General features: G+C 35.2%; 1 protein-coding gene across 1 annotated transcript in view; it reads left to right on the forward strand.

The window, feature by feature from the left end:
• The window catches only part of dgkb (diacylglycerol kinase, beta), a 96,768-nt gene that overhangs the window by 59,099 nt on the left and 11,290 nt on the right, over positions 1–26,379 (forward strand). Inside the window, exons 20-21 of the mRNA XM_056474422.1 lie at positions 13,548–13,638; positions 13,950–14,145. Of these exons, the coding sequence (XP_056330397.1) occupies positions 13,548–13,638; positions 13,950–14,145 (287 nt within the window). The remainder of the gene's footprint in view (positions 1–13,547; positions 13,639–13,949; positions 14,146–26,379) is intronic.

Here is a 26,379-nt window from a genome sequence, read left to right on the forward strand (position 1 = left end):
TCTGAGCATTTCTAAGATCAATCAGTAAGTAAAAGACAGACATCATGACAACATGCTTTTCATTAGTGGCTTCATTGGAAGACCCCATTGCGTTTGATTTGAGATTTATGGCCGTCCGCCAGATCCTCTGTGGTTTACTCTCGAGTTCATTCATGCTGTCGACGTGCCAGGACTCGCTGTCATCTGATTACCTGTGTTGCATCTCTTAGACTCAGTTGGCAGATGCCGGTCTCCATCTGCAGGGCCAGTGAGACATTCCCCATGCCTACTGGAACTGAATTCCACAGGGAACCCCTTACTGTACAAGAGACTGAGAGTGTTTTACACGTGTATCATGAGCATCAGAGCTGTCGTTGGAGCTCATGTTTTAGGTGGCGATGTGCACTCACTGTAGTCTACGGCCAGTTTGCAGAGTCAGATAAATCCCAGTGCTACTATAAAGACCTGGTTCCCCTGCTGATTTCTCCTCCGCTTCACGGCAACCTCTTCAGTACCCAGAGCCTCATATGGAGCCGGTGACTCCTGCAGGGCTGCCAGCTGTCAGGGATCCTCTCCTCCTTCACACTCTCCAACCGTTAACCATCACCCTTAGTCAGGAGAAGCTACTTCACTCCAAAAAAAAAAAAGAAACACTCTCACGACAGGCTTGGCTGAACACTCTTTTCTTTGCAAAACACACACACATGCTGAACTGAGCTTGGACTTTTGTAGGTTTTAGGGTTTCATTCTGTCAGGAAACACTTTATCAATGCTTTATTTGTGTTCTGCATGGTAGAATGACAGCACGATTTCTGTCTAAAATTGTATTTAAATAATTTTTTGGTAAAAATTGTGTAAATATTTTATCCAAGCTGAAATTATTCAGTTCCTTTTTTGCACACTACTCAAATAGTGCTCAGCATCACAGACTCAAACCTGTAAATAACAATAAACAGCTATTGGTGAGTAGAGTACAGTATAAGAAACAGCATTTTTCAATGGTAGTGTGTTTTCTACACTGAAAAAAAATCTGTAACTTTACTGTTTATTTCTGGCAGCTGGGGGTGCTGAAAACAAATATAAAATAACGACCGTTAAATTACAGAAATTTACTGTAAAATAATGGAGATTAAATTACAGAAATTTCCTTAAATTTAAATTTCTGGTAAATTTCTGTAATTTAACCTCTGTTATTTTACAGTAAATTTCTGTAATTTGACAGCCGTTATTTTACTTTTTTTTTCGTAAACCGTATAAACTGGATTTTTTTTTTACAGTGTACTAATAAGCCATAACATCATGACCACCCAACTACATAAAATAAAAACGACTTTTGCTGCTTGTTCAAACTATTTATTTAAAACTAGTTAAAACAACACTATTCTTACGTTTTTTTAACTTAATTTTTAATGGTAAATCTACTTAAATTTGTAAAAACAACTAAGTTAACTTAAAGGGCACCTGTGATGAAATTCCTCTTTTGTAAACTGTTTGGACAGAACTGTGTGTAGGTATAGTGTGTCTAAAAAAGTTTAAAATGTTTTTTAAAACAGTGCGTGTTTGTAATAAAGTGAGTTAAAGACAGTGAAATTGCTGTAATTCCTTACCACAGCCGCATATCAGCACAATTATTAAAGAACATGCTTCAATCCTGGTTTGTGGACATTAAATCGGGTTTATTTTGTGCATTAACATTGCAATATACATACAGCAGTGGATATTAACATGTATCCTGTCACATTTGTGTGCAAAAACTGTGCAAATTTAAACATGCGCTCTGTCTGTCTGTCTGTCTGTCTGTCTCTCTGTGTCTGTCTGCGTGCGTGCGTGCGTGCGTGCGTGCGTGCGTGTGTGTGTGTGCATGAACTTTGTAATGATATTGTGTGTGACTCATTGAAAGGCTTGAGTTAACTCCTCAGCAAATACATCAATAATCAGTGGGAAAGTTCTTATTGTAGTATTTCCACAAATGTTACATGAGATCTGCTTCCTTCATGTCTGTCACTGTGCTGTTTATCTGATGCAGCTGAGTAGGAGATTGAGGCACACTCTGACAGGCACGTGGGAACAGTGGATGGGGAGAACTTGCATTAAAGGCACAGGCCCAAAAAAAAAGCTACATTGTGTTCAGAGCAAAAAATCCGATGTTGTGAAAGGTATAATAAACAATTTGATATGTGTTTTGAGCTGAAACTTTACAGACACATTCTGGAGACACAAAAGACTTATCTTAAATCTTGAAAAGGGGGTCAAAGGGGCGCCTTTTAATCAATTTGTGTTGGCACAACATGAAGGAATTGTGTGGAATATATATAATAACCAGTTGACACTGTAAAAGGCGATAAGTTGAATTTAATTAAAAATGTGAGTAAACCTGTTGCTTTTAAAGCGATAACTTGACTTCACTTAAAAGAAATTGAGCAAACCCATTGCCTTGAAATTATTAAGTAAATGAACTATGTGAATAATTGTAAAAAATTAAGTTAACCGCTTCAAGTTGCAACAGGTCTACTCACTATTTTGAGAAATGTAACCTTTATATTTAAGATCTTTTACATACACACACACCTGTGGCTGGTCTCTGAGGCCTTCTGGCCAAGACCTTTTAACTATTTAACATGTCTTAAGAATAAAGGTGACCGTGCATTCTGTACTGTGGCCCCAAGGCTCTGGAAATCTCTCTCTCTAGCATTGAGAACTCTGAGCTCTGTCGTTTTAAAAATATATTTAAAGTGAGCTGGTTTTACATTTGATGTTATTTGTACTTGGATTTTAATCTGTTTTGACAAATGCTTTGTTTTACTTTAAAGCACTTTGTGACTTGTCTGTGAAGGTGTTATAAATACATTTTTACTTACCTAACATATTTTTTTAAAGTGTATTTTCAGCTACAAAACAGCAGTAATAAAGTGAGGCATTGATTTATCAGGACCTCCAGTTCCCATACATTGCGGAGTGGTGGTGATGTAGCATGAACCTGCAATGAATTACAAATTTTCAATCGGGTTCATGTCAGGTGAATTTGCAGACCAAGGCATTAACAGACATTGAATCATCATTGATGATTTTGGCAGTCTGGCATGGTGCACTGTCCTGTTGACATAAATGGGTGCTCTTGGTCCACAACAATGGTTTTAGCTGTTGGATTGAAATGTTGAGATAACAGGAGGTAATGTATCCTGAAAAAAACATTGACCACAGCATAAAACTGCTGCCACACGATTAGTATTTGCCATATCTGCACTCAAAAATTGACATAATTCACTAGGAATCTAGATTTATCAGACTAGGGCCACTTTCTATTAAACATCATTAGTTCAGCCTTGATGATCTTGGATCCATTTCATGCATTGTTTGTACAGTTACAATGAGGATCAGGATAAGTCGTCTGCCATACTGGGTTTTATGCCGAAGTTTGTGATGTACTGTGTGTTGGGACACATTACACTGGTCACCACTGTTCTAGCTGCTGGTGATTTGCTGTCCTGTGGCACTCTGAACAATGGTTAAATTTAGGGATAGTTCACTAAAAAAAGAAATCTGTCACCATTTACTCACCCTTCACAAAAAACTATTTGGGTTTCTTCTGTTGAACACAGAAGATATTTTGAAGAATGCTGGTTGATGGTACCCATTGACCTCTATAGTAATTTCTTTCCTACTATGGAAGTCAATTGGTATCAAATATCTTTTTTGGGGTGAACTATCCCTTTAACAGAGCTTAATATTAAAATATTGAATTGGCCAGCCCTGAGTCACAACCTAAACCTGATTGAAATCAGTGATGACAAAGAACATTGACTGACCTCTAGAAGAGTCTGGAAGAAGAGTGAATTACAGCAGATTGATTTGAAAGGATAGTGTAATACCCATAAGTACAGATGTTCTCCAAAACAAGAGCCTGTACACTTCATAGACATTCCGCTGTAATACTAAAACATTTTATTTGTAGTCTTTCATTGTGCCTCTATCAATGATGTTCTCTAATTTGAATCGTTATTTTTTGTTTGTTCTACTAGCATGCTATAGACACGGCCAAAATCTCTTTAAATTTTGAACTGTGATAATGCCATATGTTTGTGAAACATCACAGAATCACACAAAAGTCAAGTGATTTTACTCAGAAACTTTTTTTTCTTGAACAGCAAACGCATCTCTTCCTCTTTCTCTCTCGCTCTTCTCTCTCTTCTTGTAGTGTCATGTTCTACAAACCAGTGCATCAGAGCCGTCCTGACAGAGGTAGTTATATCAATGTGATATTTATCACCTCAGATAAAGAAGAAATTAGTGTGAGAATGAGGTCGTACATCACTGCAGGTTAGATTAGGTGTCAAAGGAAAAAATCAATGACGAGACCGTGTTTGCCTTCCTCAGACGCAGCAGAAAGTCGCCTCAGGTCGACAAACACCAGTGTGACACTTCGCCTCCAGTTCATATTCAGCGAACACACATAATAGACTACACGGCCAGGTCTGAAGTTTGGGATCAGTTAGATTCTTTTTAAACGAAGCCTATTCTGCTCACAGAGGCTGCATTTAAGTGATCCAAAATACAGTAAAAACTGTAAAATTGTGAAATATTGTTACGGTTTATTATATTGTTTTAACAATTTAAAAATGAATTTATTCCTGTGATTTAAAGCTGAACTTCCATCAATAAAATTTTTCAGTGCACATAATCCTTCAGAAATCATTATAATATGATGATCTGTACAATTATTATAGGTGCTTAATTATTTAGAATGGTTTTAAATATTTTTTTCTGCTTCATGCTTTTGAATTATTTCGCTTTTTATGTACTTTTGATAACGAGAAAGTTTAAGATGGCAGCATTTATTAGAAATAAAAAAAAACAAACAAATGTATTTACTGTCACACTTAAACAATGTTATGTGTTCACGATTTCAAGTAAACACATTTTCGATTTTAAATGGTATGAAAATTTTGCCTTAAATGACAGGAATAAAAATGCAGTCAATAAAAAAACAACTATTTAAAGTTGCAATAATATTTCACCGTTTTTACTTTGATTAAATAAATGCAGCCTTAATGAGCAGAGTGGGTTTCTATTACAATTTTTTTATTTATTTTTTTTTAAATCTCACTGATCCCAACCTTTTGACTGCTAGCACTTTAGAGACCTTGAGACCTGTTTTCCACCTGTTTCAGTGTAAGAATAGTCCTGAATTTCTCCAGTGGTTGTTTTCTCCAGTGTTTGGTGCAGCTGTGACCCCGTCTATCAGCCCCGCTTGTGTGCGTCGGTGAAAGGGAACGGAACAGATGGGAATCCGATTGAAGAGATGAGATGCTCCTAATTACCTAATGAGCAAAGGGATCGGCTTGATTTGTCGCTTTAGCACTCTTGTTAGGTTAAGTGGAGGGAATCGACTAAGGAGCCATCGTGGCTCAATCTATTCTGATCTTTTGCTCGAATTTCTGCAGTACTGGAACTTAGGAAGAAAAGACACATTGAGATCTGTAGCATGCTTGAGGTCCTGGTAAACTTCTACTGTTTAACAGTTAACATCTTTGTTTAATTGTTTCTTCATTGTTATCATCTTTGCCTGATATATTTTTAATTTATTACCGTTTTAAATTATTATATTTTATTTTTTAATTAAGTTTTTTAATGTCATTTTTATTTATTTATTTTATTTATTAACTTTATTATTAATTTTTATGATTTTTTTGTTTGTTCGTTACTGTATTTTTTTCTAACCTATCTATTTTTATTTATTTGATTTATTTTAATGATTTTTTGTTTAATGCAATTTTCATTTATATATTTATTTATATATTTATTTGTTTATTTATTTATTTATTTATTTATTTTTGTTTATTCATTACTGTATTTTTTTTCTAACCTTTCGTTTTATTTTATTTTAAATTTATGTTAATGATTTTTTTATTTAATGTCATTTTTATTTATTTATTTATTTATTTATTTATTTTTTATTTTTTTTTTTTTGTTTTATATTATTATTATTTTTGTTATGATATTTTTGTTTGTTCATTACTGTACTTTGTTTTCTAACCTTCTGTTTTTATTTTTTTTATTTTAATGATTTTTTTATTAAATTTCATTTTTATTTATTTATTTATTTGCTTGTTATTTTATTTTATTATTTTTTGTTTATGATTTGTTTTTGTTTTTTTGTTACTGTATTTTGTTTTCTAACCTTTTAAATATATATATTTTATTTATTTTAATGATTTTTTTAAATTTAATTAATCTTTATTATTTGTTTGTTTTTTTGTTTGTTAGTTTCTGTATTTTGTTTTCTAACCTTCTAATTATTTTCATTCATTCATTTTCTTTTCGGCTTAGTCCCTTTATTAATCTGGGGTCGCAGAATGAACCACCAACTTATCCAGCATATGTTTTACGCAGCGAATGCCCTTCCAGCTGCAACCCATCACTGGGAAATGCCCATACACTCATTCACACACATACAATATGGACAATTTAGCTAACCCAATTCACCTATACCGCATGTCTTTGGGCTTGTGGGGAAAACCAGAACACCCAGAGGAAACTCCACACAGAAATGCCAACTGACCCAGCCATGGGTCGAACCAGCGACCTTCTTGCTGTGAGGCAACAGTGCTACCCACTGCGCCACCGCACCGCCCATCTAACTATTTTCCTTTTTTTATTTTATGATTTTTTTATTACAATTTTTATTTATTTGTTTATTTTATTTTATCATTTTTTGTTTATGATTTTTTTTTTTGTTCATTACTGGATTTTGTTTTCTAACCTTCTTTTTTTATTTTTTCAATTTATTTTTATTATTTTTATTTATTTAACGTAATTCTAATTTATTTATTTATTTTGTTTTCTAGCCTTCCAATAACTGTTTTTTTTTATTTTAATGATTTTTACTCAATGTAATTATTATTTATTTTGTTTCCTTTTTTGTTTTTGATTTTTTTGTTTGCTCATTACTGTATTTTGCTTTCTAACCTTCTAACTATTTTAATTTATTCATTAAAGTTGATTTCTATTTGATTGATCTATTATTTACTCAGTTATTCATTCATTTAAAATATAAAAAATAATCATCTGTTTGTATTATGCATCAGAAAAGTTCAAAAATCAGTTTGTGAAAAAAAATAATTATATTGATTTAAAACCAACTTCTCTTACTCTGAAACAAATCATTGGAATTGATCCAGTCAAATATCTGAACACAAAGAGTCACCTGTGACCATAAACCTTCTCCTTCAGTTAAACATGACTTCTGCTATCTTCTAACCAACTCTCGACATTCTGCTCTGGCTTTAAATGCAGCTTTTAATTAGCAGCTGTTAATTATCAGTCCTGCAGTTCCTCCACTGATAACGAACATAAAGGTCCATATGTTAATCCAGACATCCGCCATGTCCTGAATCTGTGCTAAAACTGTCATCAGAAGTGTGTGTTTCTGTCTATCCATCCATCCATCCATCCATCCATCCATCCATCTTTTCTTTCTTTCTACTCTATCTATCTATCTATCTATCTATCTATCTATCTATCTATCTATCTGTCTGTCTGTCTGTCTGTCTGTCTGTCTGTCTGTCTGTCTGTCTGTCTGTCTGTCTGTCTGTCTGTCTGTCCACAGTATCCATCCACCCATCCATCTTTTTCTTTCTTTCTACTCTATCTATCCATCCATCCATCCATCCATCCATCCATCCATCTACAGTATCCATCCACCCATCCATCTTTTTCTTTCTTTCTTTCTACTCTATCCATCCATCCATCCATCCTTTTCTATCCATCCATCCATCCATCCATCTATCCTTCTTTCTACTCTATCCATCCATCCATCCTTCTTTTTCTTTCTTTCTACTCTATCTATCTATCTATCCATCCATCCGTCCGTCCGTCTGTCCGTCCGTCCGCCCGTTCTATCTATCTATCCTTCTTTCTTTCTTTCTTCCTTTCTTCATTGTACATAGGTTTGTATGTGTGTGCTTGCAAGTGTTTGTGTGTGTTAGTCTCTGCTCTACTGCGTGTGTTTCTGTGAGTTTGTGTGTGTTCAAATGTGTGTGTATGTACACTTTTTGTCTATGTGTACATGCCCTTGTGCGTGTGAGAGAGAGAGAGTGTGTAACGTGCTCTTTGAGGTGTGTGTTAGTACATATGGAGGGCGATCTCAGCGTGTTTTCTCAGTGTTTTCCTCATCTGTTCTGCTGTATATTGACCATGTTGCACATTATAAATCAAAGGCGCTGAGCTTCTCCTGCAAGTGGCTAATGAAAGCTCATTTTTAACATCGCTAAATGGTCCTGACAAAAAGTCTAATGAGGAAATCAATAATTCAGCGATTGTTGTCCTGCTTATACTAATAGATCCAGGTTGTTGGGGCCGAGATCCAGCATAGAGGGGGCCATTTTTTATTGCGCCGTTTCTGCACATCAGCGGGTTTTCAAAGGATTTTTCCCTCCTGATTGATAATCTTTGGTGGATTTGCCACTGATGCGAGGATTTCGGTCAGATTTAGGTTATGGGCATTAAGAAGTGCTGCTGCCATTAATATAAATTTAATCCATTCTGTGTGAAATTATAGGTGAAAAATGACTGTCATCTCGCTTTTAATTACAGAAGCACTGATTGATGTTGGATATATGCTTTTAAACACCTTTCTGTGTTTTTCTGTTGTTGTAGCAGTGCTTGTTTGCTTTTTCAAACAAAAAAACTGTTACCAATAAACGCTCTCTGTATGCTCGTTAGTGTGCTTGATTTTTACAACAAGTTACTTTTTTTGTTATTGTTTTAAGCTCTTGGCAACTTCTGTGGCCAAAAAAATATATACAGTTGAAGTCAGAATTATTAGCACCCCTGGATATTTCTTTTTTTTTTTCCAACACATTTTTAAACATAATAGATTTAATAACTCATTTCTAATAACTGATTTATTTTATCTTTGCCATGATGACAGTAAATAATATTTGACTAGATATTTTTCAAGACACTTCTATACAGCTTAAAGTGACATTTAAAGGCTTAACTAGATTAATTAGGTTAACTAGGCATGTTAGGGTAATTAGGCAAGTTATTGTATAACGATGGTTTGTTCTGTAGACTATCGAAATAAATGTATAGCTTAAAGGGGCTAATAATTTTGACCTTAAAATGTTTTTTTTTTTAACTGCTTTCATAAAAGCTGAAATAAAACAAATAATAATTCAGATAATTCTAATAATTCTGACTTCAACTGTATTTATTTTATTTTAGTTTGTTTGGCTTAATTTTAACACATTTGTTTATTTATTCATTAGTTCATTTAAGTTGGTTTTTCAGGCGTTTTATTCTTCTTAATTTATGTATTTTATATTTGTTTTAGTCTAATTTTTAAAATACATTCACACGATACTTTGTCAGTATTTGCATATATTATTCTGTATTTATTCAGGTATTTAATTTTAGTGTAATTACATTTAATTGTATTTATATATCTATTTAATTATATTGGTTAGCTTGTGTTATTTATATATATATATATGGGTGATGCAGTGGCGCAGTAGGTAAGAAGGTCGCTGGTTCGAGCCTCGGCTGGGTCAGTTGGTGTTTCTGTGTGGAGTTTGCATGTTCTCCCTGCGTTCGCGTGGGTTTCCTCCGGGTGCTCCGATTTCCCCCACAGTCCAAAGACATGTGGTACAGGTGAATTGGGTAGGCTAAATCATGAAGCTGGAAGGGTATCCGCTGCGTAAAACATTGGTTGGTGGTTCATTCCGCTGTGACGACCCCTGATTAATAAAGGGACTAAGCCGAAAATGAATGAATATATATATAAAAAAATTTCCAATAGTCTACAGAACAAACCATCGTTATACAATAACTTGCCTAATTACCCTATCCTGCCTAGTCAACCTAATTGACCTAGTTAAGCCTTTAAATGTCACTTTAATCTGTATAGAAGTGTCTTAAAAAATATCTAGTCAAATATTATTTACTGTCATCAAATTCCCAATCAGCCAATCGCATGGCAGCAACTCAATACATTTAGGCATGTAGACATGGTCATGGCATGTAGACATTTAGGCATGTAGACATGGACGATCTGCTCCAGTTCAAACCGAGCATCAGAATGAGGAAGAAAGGGGATTTAAGTGATTTTGAACATAGCATGGTTGTTGGTGCCAGACGGGCTGGTCTGAGTATTTCAGAAACTGCTGATCTACTTGGATTTTCACGCACAACCATCTCTAGGGTTTACAGGGAATGGTCCGAAAAAGAGAAAATATCCAGTGAGCGGCAGTTCTGTGGGCACAAATGCCACAGCCTACCTGAGTACTGTTTCTGACCATGTCCATCTCTTTATGACCACAGTGTACCCATTTCTGATGGCTACCTCCAGCAGGATAACACGCCATGTCATAAAGTGTAAATCGTCTCAGGCTGGTTTCTTGACAATGAGCTCACTGTACTCAAATGGCCTCCACAGTCACCAGATCTCAATCCAATAGAGCACCTTTGGGATGTGGTGAATCGGGAGATTCACATCATGGATGTGACAAATCTGCAGCAACTGTGTGATGCTTTCATGTCAATATGGACCAAAATCTTTGAGGAATATTTTCAGTACCTTGTTGAATCTATGCCACAAAGGTTTAAGGCAGTTCTGAAGGCAAAAGGGGGTCCAGCCTGGTACTAGTAAGGTGTACCTAATAAAGTGACCGGTGAGTGTATTTGTCTAAATTTTGTATTTTTTTGTTTTGTTTTTTCTATTTAATTTTTATTAGTTTATTTACTTTTCTATTCATTAATTGTATTATTTATTTATTTACTTTTTATAATTCATATGTTGGTTTAAATAAAAAGTAATGCTTTATTTTAGTGTCATATTACATGATTAATTACACAATACACATTGCACTTAGTTTAGTAACAGCAGTACATTTTTCATAATTGCATGCAATTAACCCTAAACCAAACTCTAATCCTAACCCTAATTCTATCATATGTTGCTAATTAATACCGTAAAGCGTTCACATCTTTAATTACTCTGTAAAGCTGAAATCTTATGCTTCAGATAGTGTATAAATCCGTCTGTCTCTCTGTGTTTGGTTCTGCTGCAGCAGGTTCAGGTGTGTGTGTGTGTGTGTGTGTGTGTGTGTGTGTGTGTGTGTGTGTGTGTGTGTGTGTGTGTGTGTGTCTACAGTAATGAAAACAGATGGTGGTTTGTTGGGCTGAGGTCACTGCTCATGATCCTGGTCCCAGAGAGCCCGTGTGTGGGGTGTGGGACGGGGGTCTGTTCTTAATTGAAGGGCTAGCTAGATTACCCTCTCTGAACCCTCGCTGGGCTCTGTAGTGGTAGGGGTCTGCGCCATGTGCCTCAGTTTTTGAGTAGTCCTGCATATCACTTTCATGCCAAGATGCAGTCCAGACATTGATCATGGGTGGAGGTTATGCATTATTCTAAAACACTAAAAGGGATCATGAAGCAGCTTTTTTGCTTATTTTGTATTGCTCTCCGACCTGTTTGAATTTCTTGCTTTTGTTGAACACAAAAGACCATATATTGAAGAATTGTCAGCATTTAACACTGAATAAAGCACAAAATCTGTACCTGAGGAGATCATTGTCATAGCAGTTTATGGTGGTGTTTTGCCTTGGTGTTGCGGAAATAGAAACTGTTTCTACAATGGAAATTTTGCCCGTCACTGTCACAGATGGTTAGGACAAAATCTCCTTTTAGGATGAAAAAGATGCCTTTTATTTAGGGATGAAATGATTCATCATGAAAATTGATTCGAATATGTCATGATTTAAACCCGCAAAAATGTTGAATGAATCGCGATACATGTTTTGAACAAAGGGGGCACTGTGTTTACAGATGCAAACTCGCTTTACCTGCACATCAGCAGCGAGCAGGAGGTAGGGCGGCGGAGTAAAATGACAGCAGTGAGGTGTGCCAGACAAAACACAAACTATGTGCAAATACTGCAAAAAGATGTTTACTTACACTAACAGAACAACGAATATGATGCAGCACTGTGAAAAACTACTGTCCCAGACGTCTATACACAAAAAGCTTTTAATAGGCCAAATCACGCAGACAGAGGCAGCTCCACCTGCTCTGACGAGTGCTAACAGTACTGAGATCACACGGTTTATTTTCGTAGTGTTTTCGTAGTGTTTTTTTCTTTGTATTGTTCATTTTAAATTTGTAATGTAGCTGCACAGTTAAAGTTTTAGTTTGTTTATATTAAAGAGTCTTTATTAGTTTGTTTGCACGTTTCTATTTGGATTTAGTTTAAAAGTTCCAATTTAGTTATTGCAGAAAAGATTTTATTGTATAAAAAAATATTGTGCAGCATTTGAGAAAAAATTAGATAACTCTTGTTCACCTTAAATTTGTCTCAAAGAATTTTTTTTTAATCTTGACTAAATCGTGTATGGTGAATGGTGTCGAATCTTGAGTCAGGTGAATCCTTTCATCCCTACTTTTATCGCATGTCTTGCACCTTTTTCTGTGGAGGCGGAGTTTTGACAGTATTACATAAAAAAGGCCTCATAGTTGTATAGAATTATTAATTCTGAGATTTGTTGCATTTTGCATTGTTTTTACATTATTTTTCTTCAAAAGAATAAAGGTAATGTAATCTAAACATTTTTCATATTTTTTTTTTGTTGGATGGTTTAAAAAGAAAGTAAGTGGGGGTCAATTTGAAAATAAATAAATATTTTATTATTCATTCATTCATTCATTTTCTTTTTGGCCTAGTCCCTTTATTAATCTGGGGTCGCCACAGCGGAATGAAACGCCAACTTCTCCAGCATATGTTTTATAACATATAACCGCAGCGGATCCCCTTCGACCTGTCAACCATGGGAAACTCATACACACATACACTACGGCCAATTTAGCTTACCCAATTCATCTATATATGTCTATATAGGGGGGTCTGCCCTTTAATAGTTAAGAAATAGTTTGCTCTGATCTGTATCTTAAATAATATTAATAATTAAAATAATAGATAATTTCAGTAAACATTTCACTACCCCTATAATGGTTCATACCATTGTGAATGCATGTTTGCACCAAAAATATTAATTCATCTTTTTGAAACCGCCAAATCTAGAGCACCAACAGACTGTGCAGGTATTCACAAAACATATTTCTTTAAAAAGGTTGTTTGTAAAACCAGATGCATAGTTTGTATTTTTTTATGCACTGGCTCGCACATGGAAGTTAAACAGTAAAATAAAAAAATATGTGCAATTCTTTCATCGTCGACCATTAATAGGTGAAGGAAAGCAAACTGGTCTCCGTTAATTTCACATGTCATTGAGAACCACTCGATATCCCTCAAAACACTGAAAACATAATAACAAGTTTAATTAATAAATTAGATGTAATTGAATTAAATATATAAATTTGGTTCACTGAGGCATATTACTGAACATAACCGAATCGCCCATGTATAATTCATACCCTGCTGACAACTATCCTTATTTGGATATATTTTACATCCCTGGTTACCAGCTCAGACATTTAACTACTTTCTTAATGATCATATGACCTCTAAATAATTCATTATGCATCATAAACTGACAAATGTTTTCATTTTCAGGACAAAGAATAAGCTTTGGTACTTCGAGTTTGGGACCTCAGAAACCTTCTCAGCAACTTGCAAGAAGCTGCATGATTATCTTGAGGTGGAGGTAATGAGAATAAGTGAGAAACCACATGCCTTATCGCCTTTCTAACACTCAGCCACCCCCTGCAGAAACACTGGAAAAAAACTGTAGTCTATTGTTTTAATGCAAAAACTATTGCTTTCGGGCATGTGTTGTATTTACATAAAATACCATCACATTTGACACAGACTCTCTTATAAAAACATTATTTTTTATTGTTAAATATGGCAGTTTTAATGTATTCTTTGAGTCATTGATGTATCTACATAAAAAGTTTTTACAGGATGTATGTACATAAACACACCTTTTTTTTTCATGTGTCCATATGTTCATAGTGTGATGGTATCACCCTGAATCTCAGCAACATCTCGTTGGAGGGCATCGCCATCCTGAATATTCCCAGCATGCACGGCGGTTCCAACCTATGGGGAGAGAGTAAGAAACGGAGGACTCACCGTCGAACTGGAAAAAAGTCTCCAGAAAAGAAAACCACTATTGTTGACCCCAAACAACTCCTTTTTGCTGTCCAAGGTAAATAAACACACACGTGCATATAAAAAGTAGATGTTAATTCTTGAATATTTTATCTTGAATTTTTTTAACTTACTAATAAAGTAATTGCAAAATATAATAAATTTTTTATTAATTGTATTTTTTTAATATTTTATTTTATTGCATTTTTCTGCTATTTTACATTTGTATATGCACATATAACACACTATACACTATTCTATTCAGTCTATACCCATTTGCTGTTTTTTTTTTGTTTGTTTGTTTTTTTACAGTTTGCTAATGAAGTGTGGCTTTGAATTAAAAAGGTGGAAAAAAACTTACCAATAAAGTGAGAGAAAAATATTATAATTTTATATAAATTTTATGTTTTGAATATTTTATTTTATTGTTTTTTTTTTGCTTTAGTCAAAATTATTTTCTGATAATTTATATTTAAAGTGAGGGGGGAGGGGCGTTAATTTAAAAACAAATATTCTATCTGTATATATATATATTGTTTTGGCTATAATCCAAGTTATTTTCTGTATGATTATTACAAATTTTTCTTTTATTATTTATTTTTTGCTTTAGTCAAAACTATTTCTGCCTGATAACTTATTAATAGTCAATAAAGTGATAGGGAGGGGGATATTTAAATATGAATGAATGAATGAATGAATGAATGAATGAATTTGTTGTATTTTTTTTGTTTTAGTCAAAATTATTTTCTGCCTGATAACTTACTAATAAAGTGAGGGAGGAGGAGGGGGGGGGGGGGGTATTCAAAAATAAATAAATTGATTGATTGATTGATTGATTAATTAATGAATAAATAAATGAATGAATTAATGAATAAATAAATAAATAAATAAATGAATGAATAAATGAATTAATGAATAAATAAATAAATGAATGAATGATTAATTAATTAATAAATAAATAAATAAATAAATAAATGAATGAATAAATGAATTAATGAATAAATAAATGAATGAGTTAATGAAGTAATGAATAAACAAATACATTAATTCATGGATTAATTAATGAGTTAATGAACAAATAAATAAATAGTTTTGTTGTATTGTACTAAATAAAATTGAGGGTGGAAAACAATTTAAAAATAAATAAATAAATAGATTTATTTATTTGTGCTTTATAATTTATAATAATTATAATAATTTTAATAATTTATTAAAATTTCTAATAATTTTCTGTCTGATAACTTACTAATAAAGTGAGGGTGAAAAAAAATATTTAAAAATAAATGATTAGAAAGATTTATTATGTTTAATTAGCTTTAGTTGAAATAATTTTCTCTGCTGATCAGCATTACGCCTAAATTGCTTAATTAGTATTGAACTTGAAACATTTCTTAAAGGGTCACCTTAATGCGTCTGGTGTGCAAAGAAGTCCTTCATAGTCTTCATAGCTGATTAATCAAAAGCAACTTCAGAGGAACTTTTCTTTCGTGATGAATATTTCACCGATGACACATTGAATCATGGCCAGTGGCTTTTGTTTGGGCTGAAGGGGCGCAGTTTTAATGTCAGTGTTTGGGATTGTCAGTGTCTCTGTAATAGCTTGTGCTAGCGTTGGTGGACAGGACTGTCTAATCAAAGCACACTCAAATGTACCATGGTAAAAACTGCCTAATTTAGTATCAGATATGTCTACTTCTGCCACTACTTCTGCTGTGGGGTGATGAAATTACCAGCATAATTATGTCAATTCCTGTTTTTCATACCACAAAGTTTGCATCATTTGTCCATTTGGTGCTTATTGCCATTATTAGGTCAGCCTGAAAAAAAGAGCTTGAATAATCACTTAATTTGGCATTGTTTGTCTGGTAAAAACATTGTATTTACCTAAATATTTAACGTAATTTGCTTTGTTTCCAATGACAATTGTTTTTAAAACAGATTTCATAGTTTATATTTGTGAAATTTGTGAAATTCTTCGCACAAATATACCTTCATACAGTATTCTTTTCAGCCTATACCCATTATCTGTTATTTTTTCAGAGTTTTCAATAAAGCCTGGCTTTAAATAAAAAAGGTGATAGCTTAAAATAAGAAATAAAGTCACATCATGAGATTTAAAGTTATAATGGGAAATCTAGAGTGCAAAGGTGAGATATCAAGTCTCATTTGTGATATTTAGTCACAATGTGAGATATAGGCATAATGTCAGATATCAGAAAGTCCCCTGTGAGAGAAATGAAACATGGCGATGTATAGTCATAATGTGAGATATAATGCCGCTTTCTGACATGTACAGCCTATTTGAGGAAAAACACACTTTTAAAGTCATAATGTGAGATATTAAAGCTGTTAAATTTGTGATATATCAAAGTCTCTTTGTGGGATATAAAAATATAATCTGTAAAATATGCCATCATATTGTGAGATATATAGAGTATATACAAATAAAACATTGTATAATGCCAAATCTATTCATGAGATGTGATGTAAATTCTCATTTGTGAGAATTGAAGTCCTATTTTAGAGATGTAAAGTCACATTGCGAGATATAAAATTTGATTTGAGAAACATAAATTGACATTGTAAGACATAAAGCTGCATTGGATATATATATATATATATATATATATATATATATATATATATATAAAGTCTCATTTCAGAAATATAAATGTTTATGTGTGAGATTACACTTCCATTTTTGAGATATAAATCACATTGTGGGATGTACAGTAAAATATCAAAAATTATCAATAATTATAAAATATCAAAATTGGACAATAGAAGATTGGACAAGGTTGCTTGGTCTGATGAGTCTCGATTTCTGCTGTGACATTCAGATGGTAGGATCAGAATTTGGCATCTACAACATGAAAGCATGGATCCGTCCGACTGTTCAGGCTGGTGGTGGTGGTCTAATAGTGTGGGGGATAACTTCTTGGCACACTTTGGACCCATTAGTACCAATTGAGCGTCGAGTCCACACCACAGCCTACCTGAGTATTGTTGCTGACCATGTCCATGCCTTTATGACCACAGTGTACCCATCCTCTGATGACTACATCCAGCACAATAAAGTGCCATGTCATAAAGCGCGAATCCTCTCAGGCTGGTTTCTTGAACAAGACAATAGCCGCATTTCCACTATCGGGCCAGTGCGAGCCAGGGCTTTAATCGGGCCAGGCCGGGCCAATAGCCCGGGAGGTTGAGAAATGAGGCCGAAATCATGTCGCGTTTCCACTGTCGGGCTAGTTGCTCGCAGCGCATCACGCAAATACTGCCCCCAGAACGTCCCCCGAATCAAAAGTCACACAACCCGCCCACTTCAGCGGGAACAAAAAACTCAAATTATAACCACAAACACAACCTGGCATCACTACGAGAGCTGGAAGATGGAGAACACTGAAGCGATTGCTTTTTTACTGTTTGTGGTCTGTTGGTGTAAGGCCAGACAGCGATCCCTGGATATGGACATTCGAGTTCGGCGGCATTTACTTCGAACACAGATTTTGGCTGCAAGGCGCCAAATGAGTAATGAGTTCACTGTACTCAAATAGCCTTCACAGTCCCCAGAACTCAATCCAATAGAGCACCTTTGAAATGTGGTGCAACGGGAGATTCACATCATGGATGTGCAGCCGACAAATCTGCAGCAAGTGTGTGATGCTATCATGTCAATATGGACCAAAATTTCTGAAGAATATTTCCAGTACCTTGTTGAATCTATGCCACGGAGGATTAAGGAAGTTCTGAGGGCAAAAAAGGGGTCTAACCTGGTAGTAGTAAGGTGTACTTAGTAAAGTGACTGGTCAGTTTATATCACCCATACATAAAAAATTCTAGCAACATTTTAGTTGATTGTGCAACCTCTTTATCTCTATAGAGGTTTCAGTGTCAGTATGGTTAAAAAGCACTTTATTATTTACTATAAATTACTATAGTATGTTTTCATGTGGGTGTTTGACAACTGAAAACAGATCTGGTAGCAGATATTGCAGCCTCTGTTACTTTTTACCTTGTACTTTTTTTGTTAACATTTATTATATTTTTTATATCATATATTATTTACTTAGGATATGTGTTGTCACATTCTGATTCCAATGGCTAATTATTAAATAGTTTAAATGACTATAATTAAATTAAATAATCTTAAGAATAAAAATATAATGTGTTCTTTGAAAGAGTGTGCTTGCATTGTGATGATATTCTGGCATAATGCAATGAGTGGCGAAAAATGTCTTGAAATTACAATAATATCTTTATTGCGGTACATTTTGAAGCGATATATCATTCAACAAAAAATAGACATCGTGTCAGGGCTATGGGCAATTAAAAAAAATCCAAATTCAAGAAGTAAGAGAAAACCTACGCTAACACATAAGAGATACAAACATAGGTAACCCTTACATGTAGTTCCCTGCCAGAAGACATTAACCCCACTCCTGTCAAAGCCCAAAAACAACACTAAAGACTTGTTGTTGAGCTCAACACTTAGATCTTCCCTCCACGGAGGATCATCAAGGCAGAACGCAGATCACTAATCTAGAAATGTGTACGCCGGTTGTCACCACGTTGGGGAAAATCCGTGTAATCACGCCCGCTTTGAGAGCATCGATTGTAGTTTTTACAGAACCTCTTCGGGCCGTTATCATGGGAGCGTCTGCAATCACAAAGAGAGCAGAATGAAGGGTGAAACGTCAGAGTCTCACAATCACAGAAATTCCACATTCCCCAATGAGAAATCACCCATTTGAAAGAGATTGTCAGCTAGGCTTTCTTGCTCACAGAGTTTACTTGCCTGCTTTTTTTTCAGTCAATAAAACAGAAAATGAAATATAACCTCAAGCACGAGTATACTTATTCATGTTTTCAACAGCATATCAATATTTGTACATTTACTTCTCCGTAGGATCTCATTCATTAAACTCCTTAATCTGTCCACCTCAGTTAAACCCCAAGTACCAATCCATTATCTCATGCCGTCGTTACTCCGTTGTTGTTTTATTCGGTTCAGCCGTCCCCTTGCGCTCTTTAATTTCAGTCAATACGAGTCAGCAGCTGATAAATGCACCCATTTGTATCATGCATGTTTGCTCTAATATCCTGCTGCATCTCTCAGTAGAAATGGGCCGCTTTAAAACTAACTAACTAAAAAAAAACACACACACACACCCTTTACGCTCCATTCTATTCCATTTACTCTGGAATGGAGATCAATTGATCGGAGCCCAAGTTCGGACCAGAGAAGGCACTTAAGCCCACTGGTTTTTGAAAGCCCTCGCAGATACGGCTTCATCTGAAGGAGCCCTGAAGGTGAGACTCCTGTGCTTGTCAGATTAGTGGAGGGAGCATTAGCTGGATGGTAAACAGGGAGTGCATTAGCCCCCGAGGCCCCGCTCTCAGATGGGGTAGAGTCTGACCTTTCGGGAGCGCTTGAGTGGCCCCGCTGGTGACGCTAGGAGACAGGCCTCCTCAGGTGGAAGGGAATGGAGGCGGGCTGAATTATTCAGCATGGACGTGGGCTGCACTGGGGCTACTGATGTCCCCTGACACGCTGTGTGAAAGCACCCTCAACCACCCCCCCTCCTGCAGATCCCAGCCCTGCCTGCGCCTGTCGCTCCATGTGCGTCATGAGCAACACAGGGCTGTTCAATCACACAGAAACAACAAAAAAAATAGAAAACACAGGTGACAAGAAAACACCATTATCAGGTGCACGCTGCGTGTGTGTGTGCGCAAAGAAAAGAGAGGTATGTGTTGAGAAGTAAAGGTGATTTTATATATATTTATTTGTTGTTAAAATACGTCTCCCTATCTTAGTTTAGTATGCAAATAATTAAATGTTCTCTTAAAAGTGTAAACAGAGTTCACAAATTTGCTCTTTTTGAGATGCCTTTGGAGTCTGTTAGTTTAACCAATGGGGTGAGTTTTGAGGCGGGGCTAGTTGTTTGATTGGGTTGTTTGGGAAAACCTGTGTGAAAACAGTCATTATTTTCACAATTCTGTTTGGTGGTTGCGGGTGATAGCACTGTTGCCTCACAGCAAGACGATCACTGGTTCGAGCCCCAGCTGAGCCAGTTGGCATATTTGCATGTTCTCCCCATGTTGGGGTGGGTTTCCTACGGGCACTCCGATTTCCCCCACAGTCCAAAGACATGCGCTATAGGGCAATTGAATAAACTAAATAGGCCATAGTGTATGTGCGCAAATGTGAGTGTGTATGGGTGTTTCCCAGTACTGTGTTGCAACTGGAAGGGCATCCGCTGTGTAAAACATATGCTGGATAAGTTGGTGGTTCATTCTGCTGTGGCGACCCCTGATAAATAAAGTGAATAAACCAAAGGAAAAAAGAAAATAAAACATTAAACAAGAAAACACCATTATCAGGTGCACGCGGCTTGTGTGTGTGTGCATGTGCAAAGGAAAGAGAGGTATGTGTTGAGAAGTAAAGGTGATTTTATGAATGTATTTTGGTGTTAAAAAATTTTCTCATCTTAGTTTAGCATGCAAATAATTTCGGCCCAATCCCAATTCAATTTTTTTTACCCCTACCTCGTCCCCTTGGCCCTTAAAACCAAGGGTTAGGGGGAAGGGCTTTAAAAATTACCCCTAAGAATTGGGACAGCACTACAGCATCTGCACACGTCATCATATGTCATCGTAATCTCTTGCTTCATATGAGATCAGATGATCGGGACTGCTGTAGTTATTCCAGTTGCGTTATTTTTTGGTATTTATCTTCATCTTCTAAGAAATCACTGAAGGCATATATCATGTTATCATAACAATATAATGTGGCAATAAGATCATAGCTATACTGCACATTTACACAGTGGCCATATTCATCTATGTAAACACACGAATACAACATTAACATTATAGCAGACACTGTAAAAAGGTCAGTCACAGCCACTAGACTTTTCCTGACTTTTCTAGTTGTTTGATTAGGGTGTTTGGGAAAACGTGTGAAAACATGTCATTATTTTCGCAGTTTGGTTTGGTGGTTCTAGTGGTGCAGAAACTGCATTCTTCTATACTTTGTTTTATGTTTTATATATATTTGACGTTGAAATATGTTTTCCTAATCTAGATTAAATTGCAGAGATTTTAGGATTTAAATGTTCTCTTTTAAAACTGTAATTATGTCCAGAAAATATACTGTGAGAGGGTTTTGGGGCAGAGCTACAGTATTTGTTTGATTGGTAGTTTGGGAAAACCTGCGTAAATAATTATTATTTTTACGGTTCTATTTGTTGATTCTAGTGATGCAGAAACTGCACTCTTCATCTTTACACTATGTATTTTTTATTTACTGTATAAGCATGGGTGTAAAATTGGATGAAATAGCCCCATATGTGTAATTAAACTACAAGAATTTTTCTTCAGTGCCTGCCATTCAGAAAGCCATGTAAATAGATGATGTTAACTTTTTTAAATGAAAATGTTTGAAGTAAAAACTTAGGAGAGCTGTTTTTTTTAAATAAATAAAAATTATAATTGACATTTTAGCTTACACGGTTTAATTAACACCATTTAATGCTGGCTTAATACCTGCGTATTATTAAGATATAAACTGTTTATTAGTATTTATATAGTATGATCTTACTTTACATCCTTACATCTTTACTACCTTATTAACTATTAATAATTAGCTAATTAGTAGTTTATTAAGCTAAACATTAAAAGTTTGTTAATGATTTGTTATTAGCTTGAATTGTACATTTAAAATAATTCTGATCATTTTAATTTTGATCTTAAAAGATGGCTCACATGGCCAGTAGACTTTGTGGCCAGTATATGCTAACCAAGCAGCTGTCACTGAAACGAACGTGAGCCATAACTTTTGACCTTGACAGAACATCTCATAAACAGCTTTAAAGCTGTGTTAAAACAATCTGTTTAATTCCAGTTTGAAACAGACAGATGACAGTTTCCACCCAGAGCATGAGAGTGTCCTCCTGCTCCCTCAGGCGTTTAGAAAATCCCCTCGGCTTTACTCTGACGGCGTTCTCTGTGTGAGACTCATGCAGACCTGACCCTTTTAAAGAGCACAGCCGCAGTGGTCAAAAGGCTGTGTACACACAACACACCCACACAAACGCAGCTCTTACTTCTCACACTTCTTCAATTCCCAGCAAGACCTTGTTCACAGTCTGTCTCCTTGAGCACAGCTGAACCACAGTATTGGTTTAACAGTGCAGGCGTTTGTGTTTCCATGTTAACCGCGGTTGCTGAACAACTGTAACCAACACTTTTGTTGTGTTTTGCACATTTAAGGCAAGACACTTCAGGCAAAACACTGTTGTTTTTTATGTACATGTCAATTTTGAGATTTTTGGGGCATTTTGGAAATTATATTATATTATATTATATTATACTATATTATATTATATTATATTATATTATATTATATTATATTATATTATATTATATTATATTATATTATATTATATTATATTATATTATATTATATTATATTATAGGCTGCAGTAGGTAGTGCTGTCGCCTCACAGCAAGAAGGTTGCTGGTTCGAGCCTCGGCTGGGTCAGTTGGCGTTTCTGTGTGGAGTTTGCATGTTCTCCCTGCGTTTGCGTGGGTTTCCTCTGGGTCCTCCGGTTTCCCTCACAGTCCAAAGACATGCGGTACAGGTGAATTGGGTAGGCTAAATTGTCCGTAGCATATGAGTGTGAGTGAGTGTGTATGGATGTTTCCCAGAGATGGGTTACGGCTGGAAGGGCATCCGCTGCGTAAAAATGTGCTGGATAAGTTGGCGGTTCGTTCCACTGTGGCAACCCCGGATTAATTAGGGACTAAGCCGAAAAGAAAATGAATGAATGAATATTATATTATATTATATTATATTATATTATATTATATTATATTATATTATATTATATTATATTATATTATATTATATTATATTATATTATATTCATTGCATTTATTCATTTTCTTACATTGCTAATCTATTTCAATTATATTGATGTTATTCAGTCCCTTACACATATTCTATTATGTAGATTATTTTGTTTACCATTTATCCATTTCTATAGCTTACATATGTTATGTATTTGTTTTAATATCACTTTTCTTACAAATCTTCCATTTACCCACATTTATTCCACCCATCAATTGATCATCAATGTTTTATTAGATTTTATTGCATATTTCATATCATATTCATGATTTCTTACATTTCTTCAGTTCTGTAGCTCACATATCGTATTCTGTTCTTTACATTTGTACTATTTTATTTTATTCTATCATATCATACTTTGTTTTATCTTATTGCTTACATTTTTTGTATTGGTTTACAGCTAATCTATTTTCTTATATTAACTCCATTCCTAACATATCTTATTCTACTGCTTACATATAGTTGATTCTATTATATATCTTATATATTGCATATCTTTTTCTAGTTCTTGTATTTATACTATTAATCCTGCTGTATTTTTCTTATTGTATTCTGGATCTTATATTTATTATGTTTATTTTGTTGTATTATCTTATTTCTTTAATGTTTATTATATTCTATTATATTCTTTATCTTTTCTGAAATTAAGTAGGGAATGGTAATTATGATATAAATATAAATAAAAAGATACATACGTTATATTTAGGCTATAGATTGGAATGAAATAAATGAAAAATATAGCTTAAAATGGAGCCAAGTAATATAAATTAACATAATTATTATTCATTACATTTATATAGCATTTTTCTGGACACTCAAAGCACCTTAAAGATTTGGGGGGAATCTATTAAACCATCAGCATTGTGCCGTATCCACCTGGATGAAGCAATGGCAGCCATTCTGTGCCAGATTATTTGAGGGAGAGGAGACAGAGGGATGAAGCCAATTATGATATTATGGGGATGGTTAGAAGGCCATGATGGACAGAAGCCAATAGGCAAGTTTGGCCAGGATGCCAGGGACACCCCTACTCTTATAGAAGGACAACCTGGGATTTTTAATGACCTTAGAGAATTTATTTGTTAGGATGTACTAACACTAGGCTGTTTGAACCGTGCCTGGGGTGGGTTTGATCCTCATATCTTGGTTTGTTTGACAAGTGTGAGTTTTCAAAGAGACAATGTCAATTTTAAGGGACTGTTTCGGATTTATTAATCGTTCTAACTTTTCAATGAACGTGAACCGTCACAGTTTATTAAAGTTTATTATAGCTTGTCATAGTTTCTGAAACCTTCACTGCACTTCAGCTGCCACCTTCAGCAGTCCTCCTAATACATGCAGCACAATTCCTTTTATGAAAATTGATGAGCGTCAAATGCGATGGATCTGTTCAGTAAAAGATTTGACTGTGTGTCACTGCATCCCAAACGACTCAAAATAATACAGAAAATATATTTAACTAAAGCAATCTTCATTGTACTGAGCGAGTGCGCTTCTCTTTCTGTTAAACTGAACAGTTGCATCATTGATGACATAAGTGTGCTCAGGGCTCGGAAGTTAAACATGCAATGTGAGTGGGGACCAAGGGGGAGGGGGGGACAATCACACCTGGGCACGGTTCAAGGCAACCGTGCCTAGTGTGAGTACACCCTTAAGCCTGGTTCATACTCGACGCATGAGAGTGCGTGGCGAATGTGATGTCATCTCTGTGTTTGTGGAGGTTCTCTTTGGGTGTGCCTGGCATGATTTCGGCTGATGGAGCTCATGATTTTTTTCAAGCGAACAGTTCGCGCAGTGTTGCATTTGATTTGAGTTGAATATGAACCACTTTGAAGAGATTTTGTCTGAAACGGGTACGACTGTACGGACATCTTTATGATCCGTGATCATAGGGATAACCAGATGATCAATAATTCTTGGTTCAAAATTGCGACAGCAGTGGGAAAGGAGGAAAGTTTTTGTTAAGTTTAGAAAAACCTGGGGCTTAAGTTTGTTAAAGCCAAAAGAGGCCATGCAAAAGTAGAGACCCAGGTAGACAATTACAGAAATATGTTTTCCACCAGTCATAGATTTTACAATGATGTATGTGTTACTATTTTGAATTTAAAACAATTTAATAGTTACAAAACTAAAATTGAGGAACAAATTATTTCTTTGATAACTGCAAGGAATATTTGAACCTATCGGTTTACAATATACTGATGGCCTGTTTTTCTAGGCTTTATTGGTGATAATGGTCAGGAATGTTGGACCATTATTGCCTTTTTAGCATATGGGACAGAAACTGGCTAGACAGTAATATGTGAATTGTGGAGTGGGCTAAATTAAAAAACAAAAAAACATTTTATAGTAAGTGTAATTTTTTCTTTTATTCTTGCCATAATAAAAAAATATATTTGTAGAACAACCCATGTTTTGTTGTCATTAATATTTTAATAAACTTTAATAGGTAGAACTGTCCGAGATATGAACAAAAGCAAGTGATGCATCAAAGTTTGATTTTAAAAAATCTTGAATGGTTATAAAAATCCTTATAATCGTTCAAATCATTTATACAAATTTTAAAATAATTAGTTTAAAAATATTGAATAGTATTAATGATATAAAGTAACTTTCTACTTCTCCATTTATACATCTGCCTTTAGAGTCAGTTTCTTTTGACTACCCCCTGTCGTTTTAAAGAATATCACAACGGTGAACGCGGCAAGTATAAAAGCCTTGTCCCTTTCGTGAGGTGCACGATGCGGCGCCAGGTGAAAGTATAAATCCAGCTTTAGTAAGGCGAGCAGGGGGTGCTCACTCTGTGGTTTTTGTGGGTCCTAATGCCCCAGTATATTGATGGGTACACTATATTGGCAGTGAGCACCATCTTTTGAATGACATGTTAAACCAAGTTCCTGAATCTCTGTGGTCATTAAAAATCCCAAGTTGTCCTCCAAAACATAGAGGTGTTTCTCCAGCATCCTTGCCAAATTTGCTTTTCCAGCAGCAATCTAGTTTTCCTATAGTCTCCTATCCAAGTACTGACCATGCGCAGCCCTGCTTAGTTTCAGTGGGCAACCATGTGAAAGCTGCAGAAAGCTAGTTGCCAGAATAGAATAGATGTGTAAGATGTGCTATTTGTACACTTTAAGTCATACTCTTTAAATCAAATTAATAAACAGATGACAGTTTGAACCGCATCGTCATCATCTTCTCACTCACTAACAATCCCTAAAAAAGTGTCAAAATGGTCAAAACGGAAATGATAACAGCACCGCAGATCTGACTGGACCCTGTGCTGTTGCTCAAAGCTGTGCCTGCACTCACTTCTGTTTATCTGTGCTCTTGACTGGTGCCTGTCTGTGGACTGAATGACATTGTGTGTGTGTGTGT

The sequence above is a fragment of the Danio aesculapii genome, chromosome 15 (genome assembly GCF_903798145.1).
Source record: "Danio aesculapii chromosome 15, fDanAes4.1, whole genome shotgun sequence".
Classification (NCBI taxonomy): domain Eukaryota; kingdom Metazoa; phylum Chordata; class Actinopteri; order Cypriniformes; family Danionidae; genus Danio; species Danio aesculapii.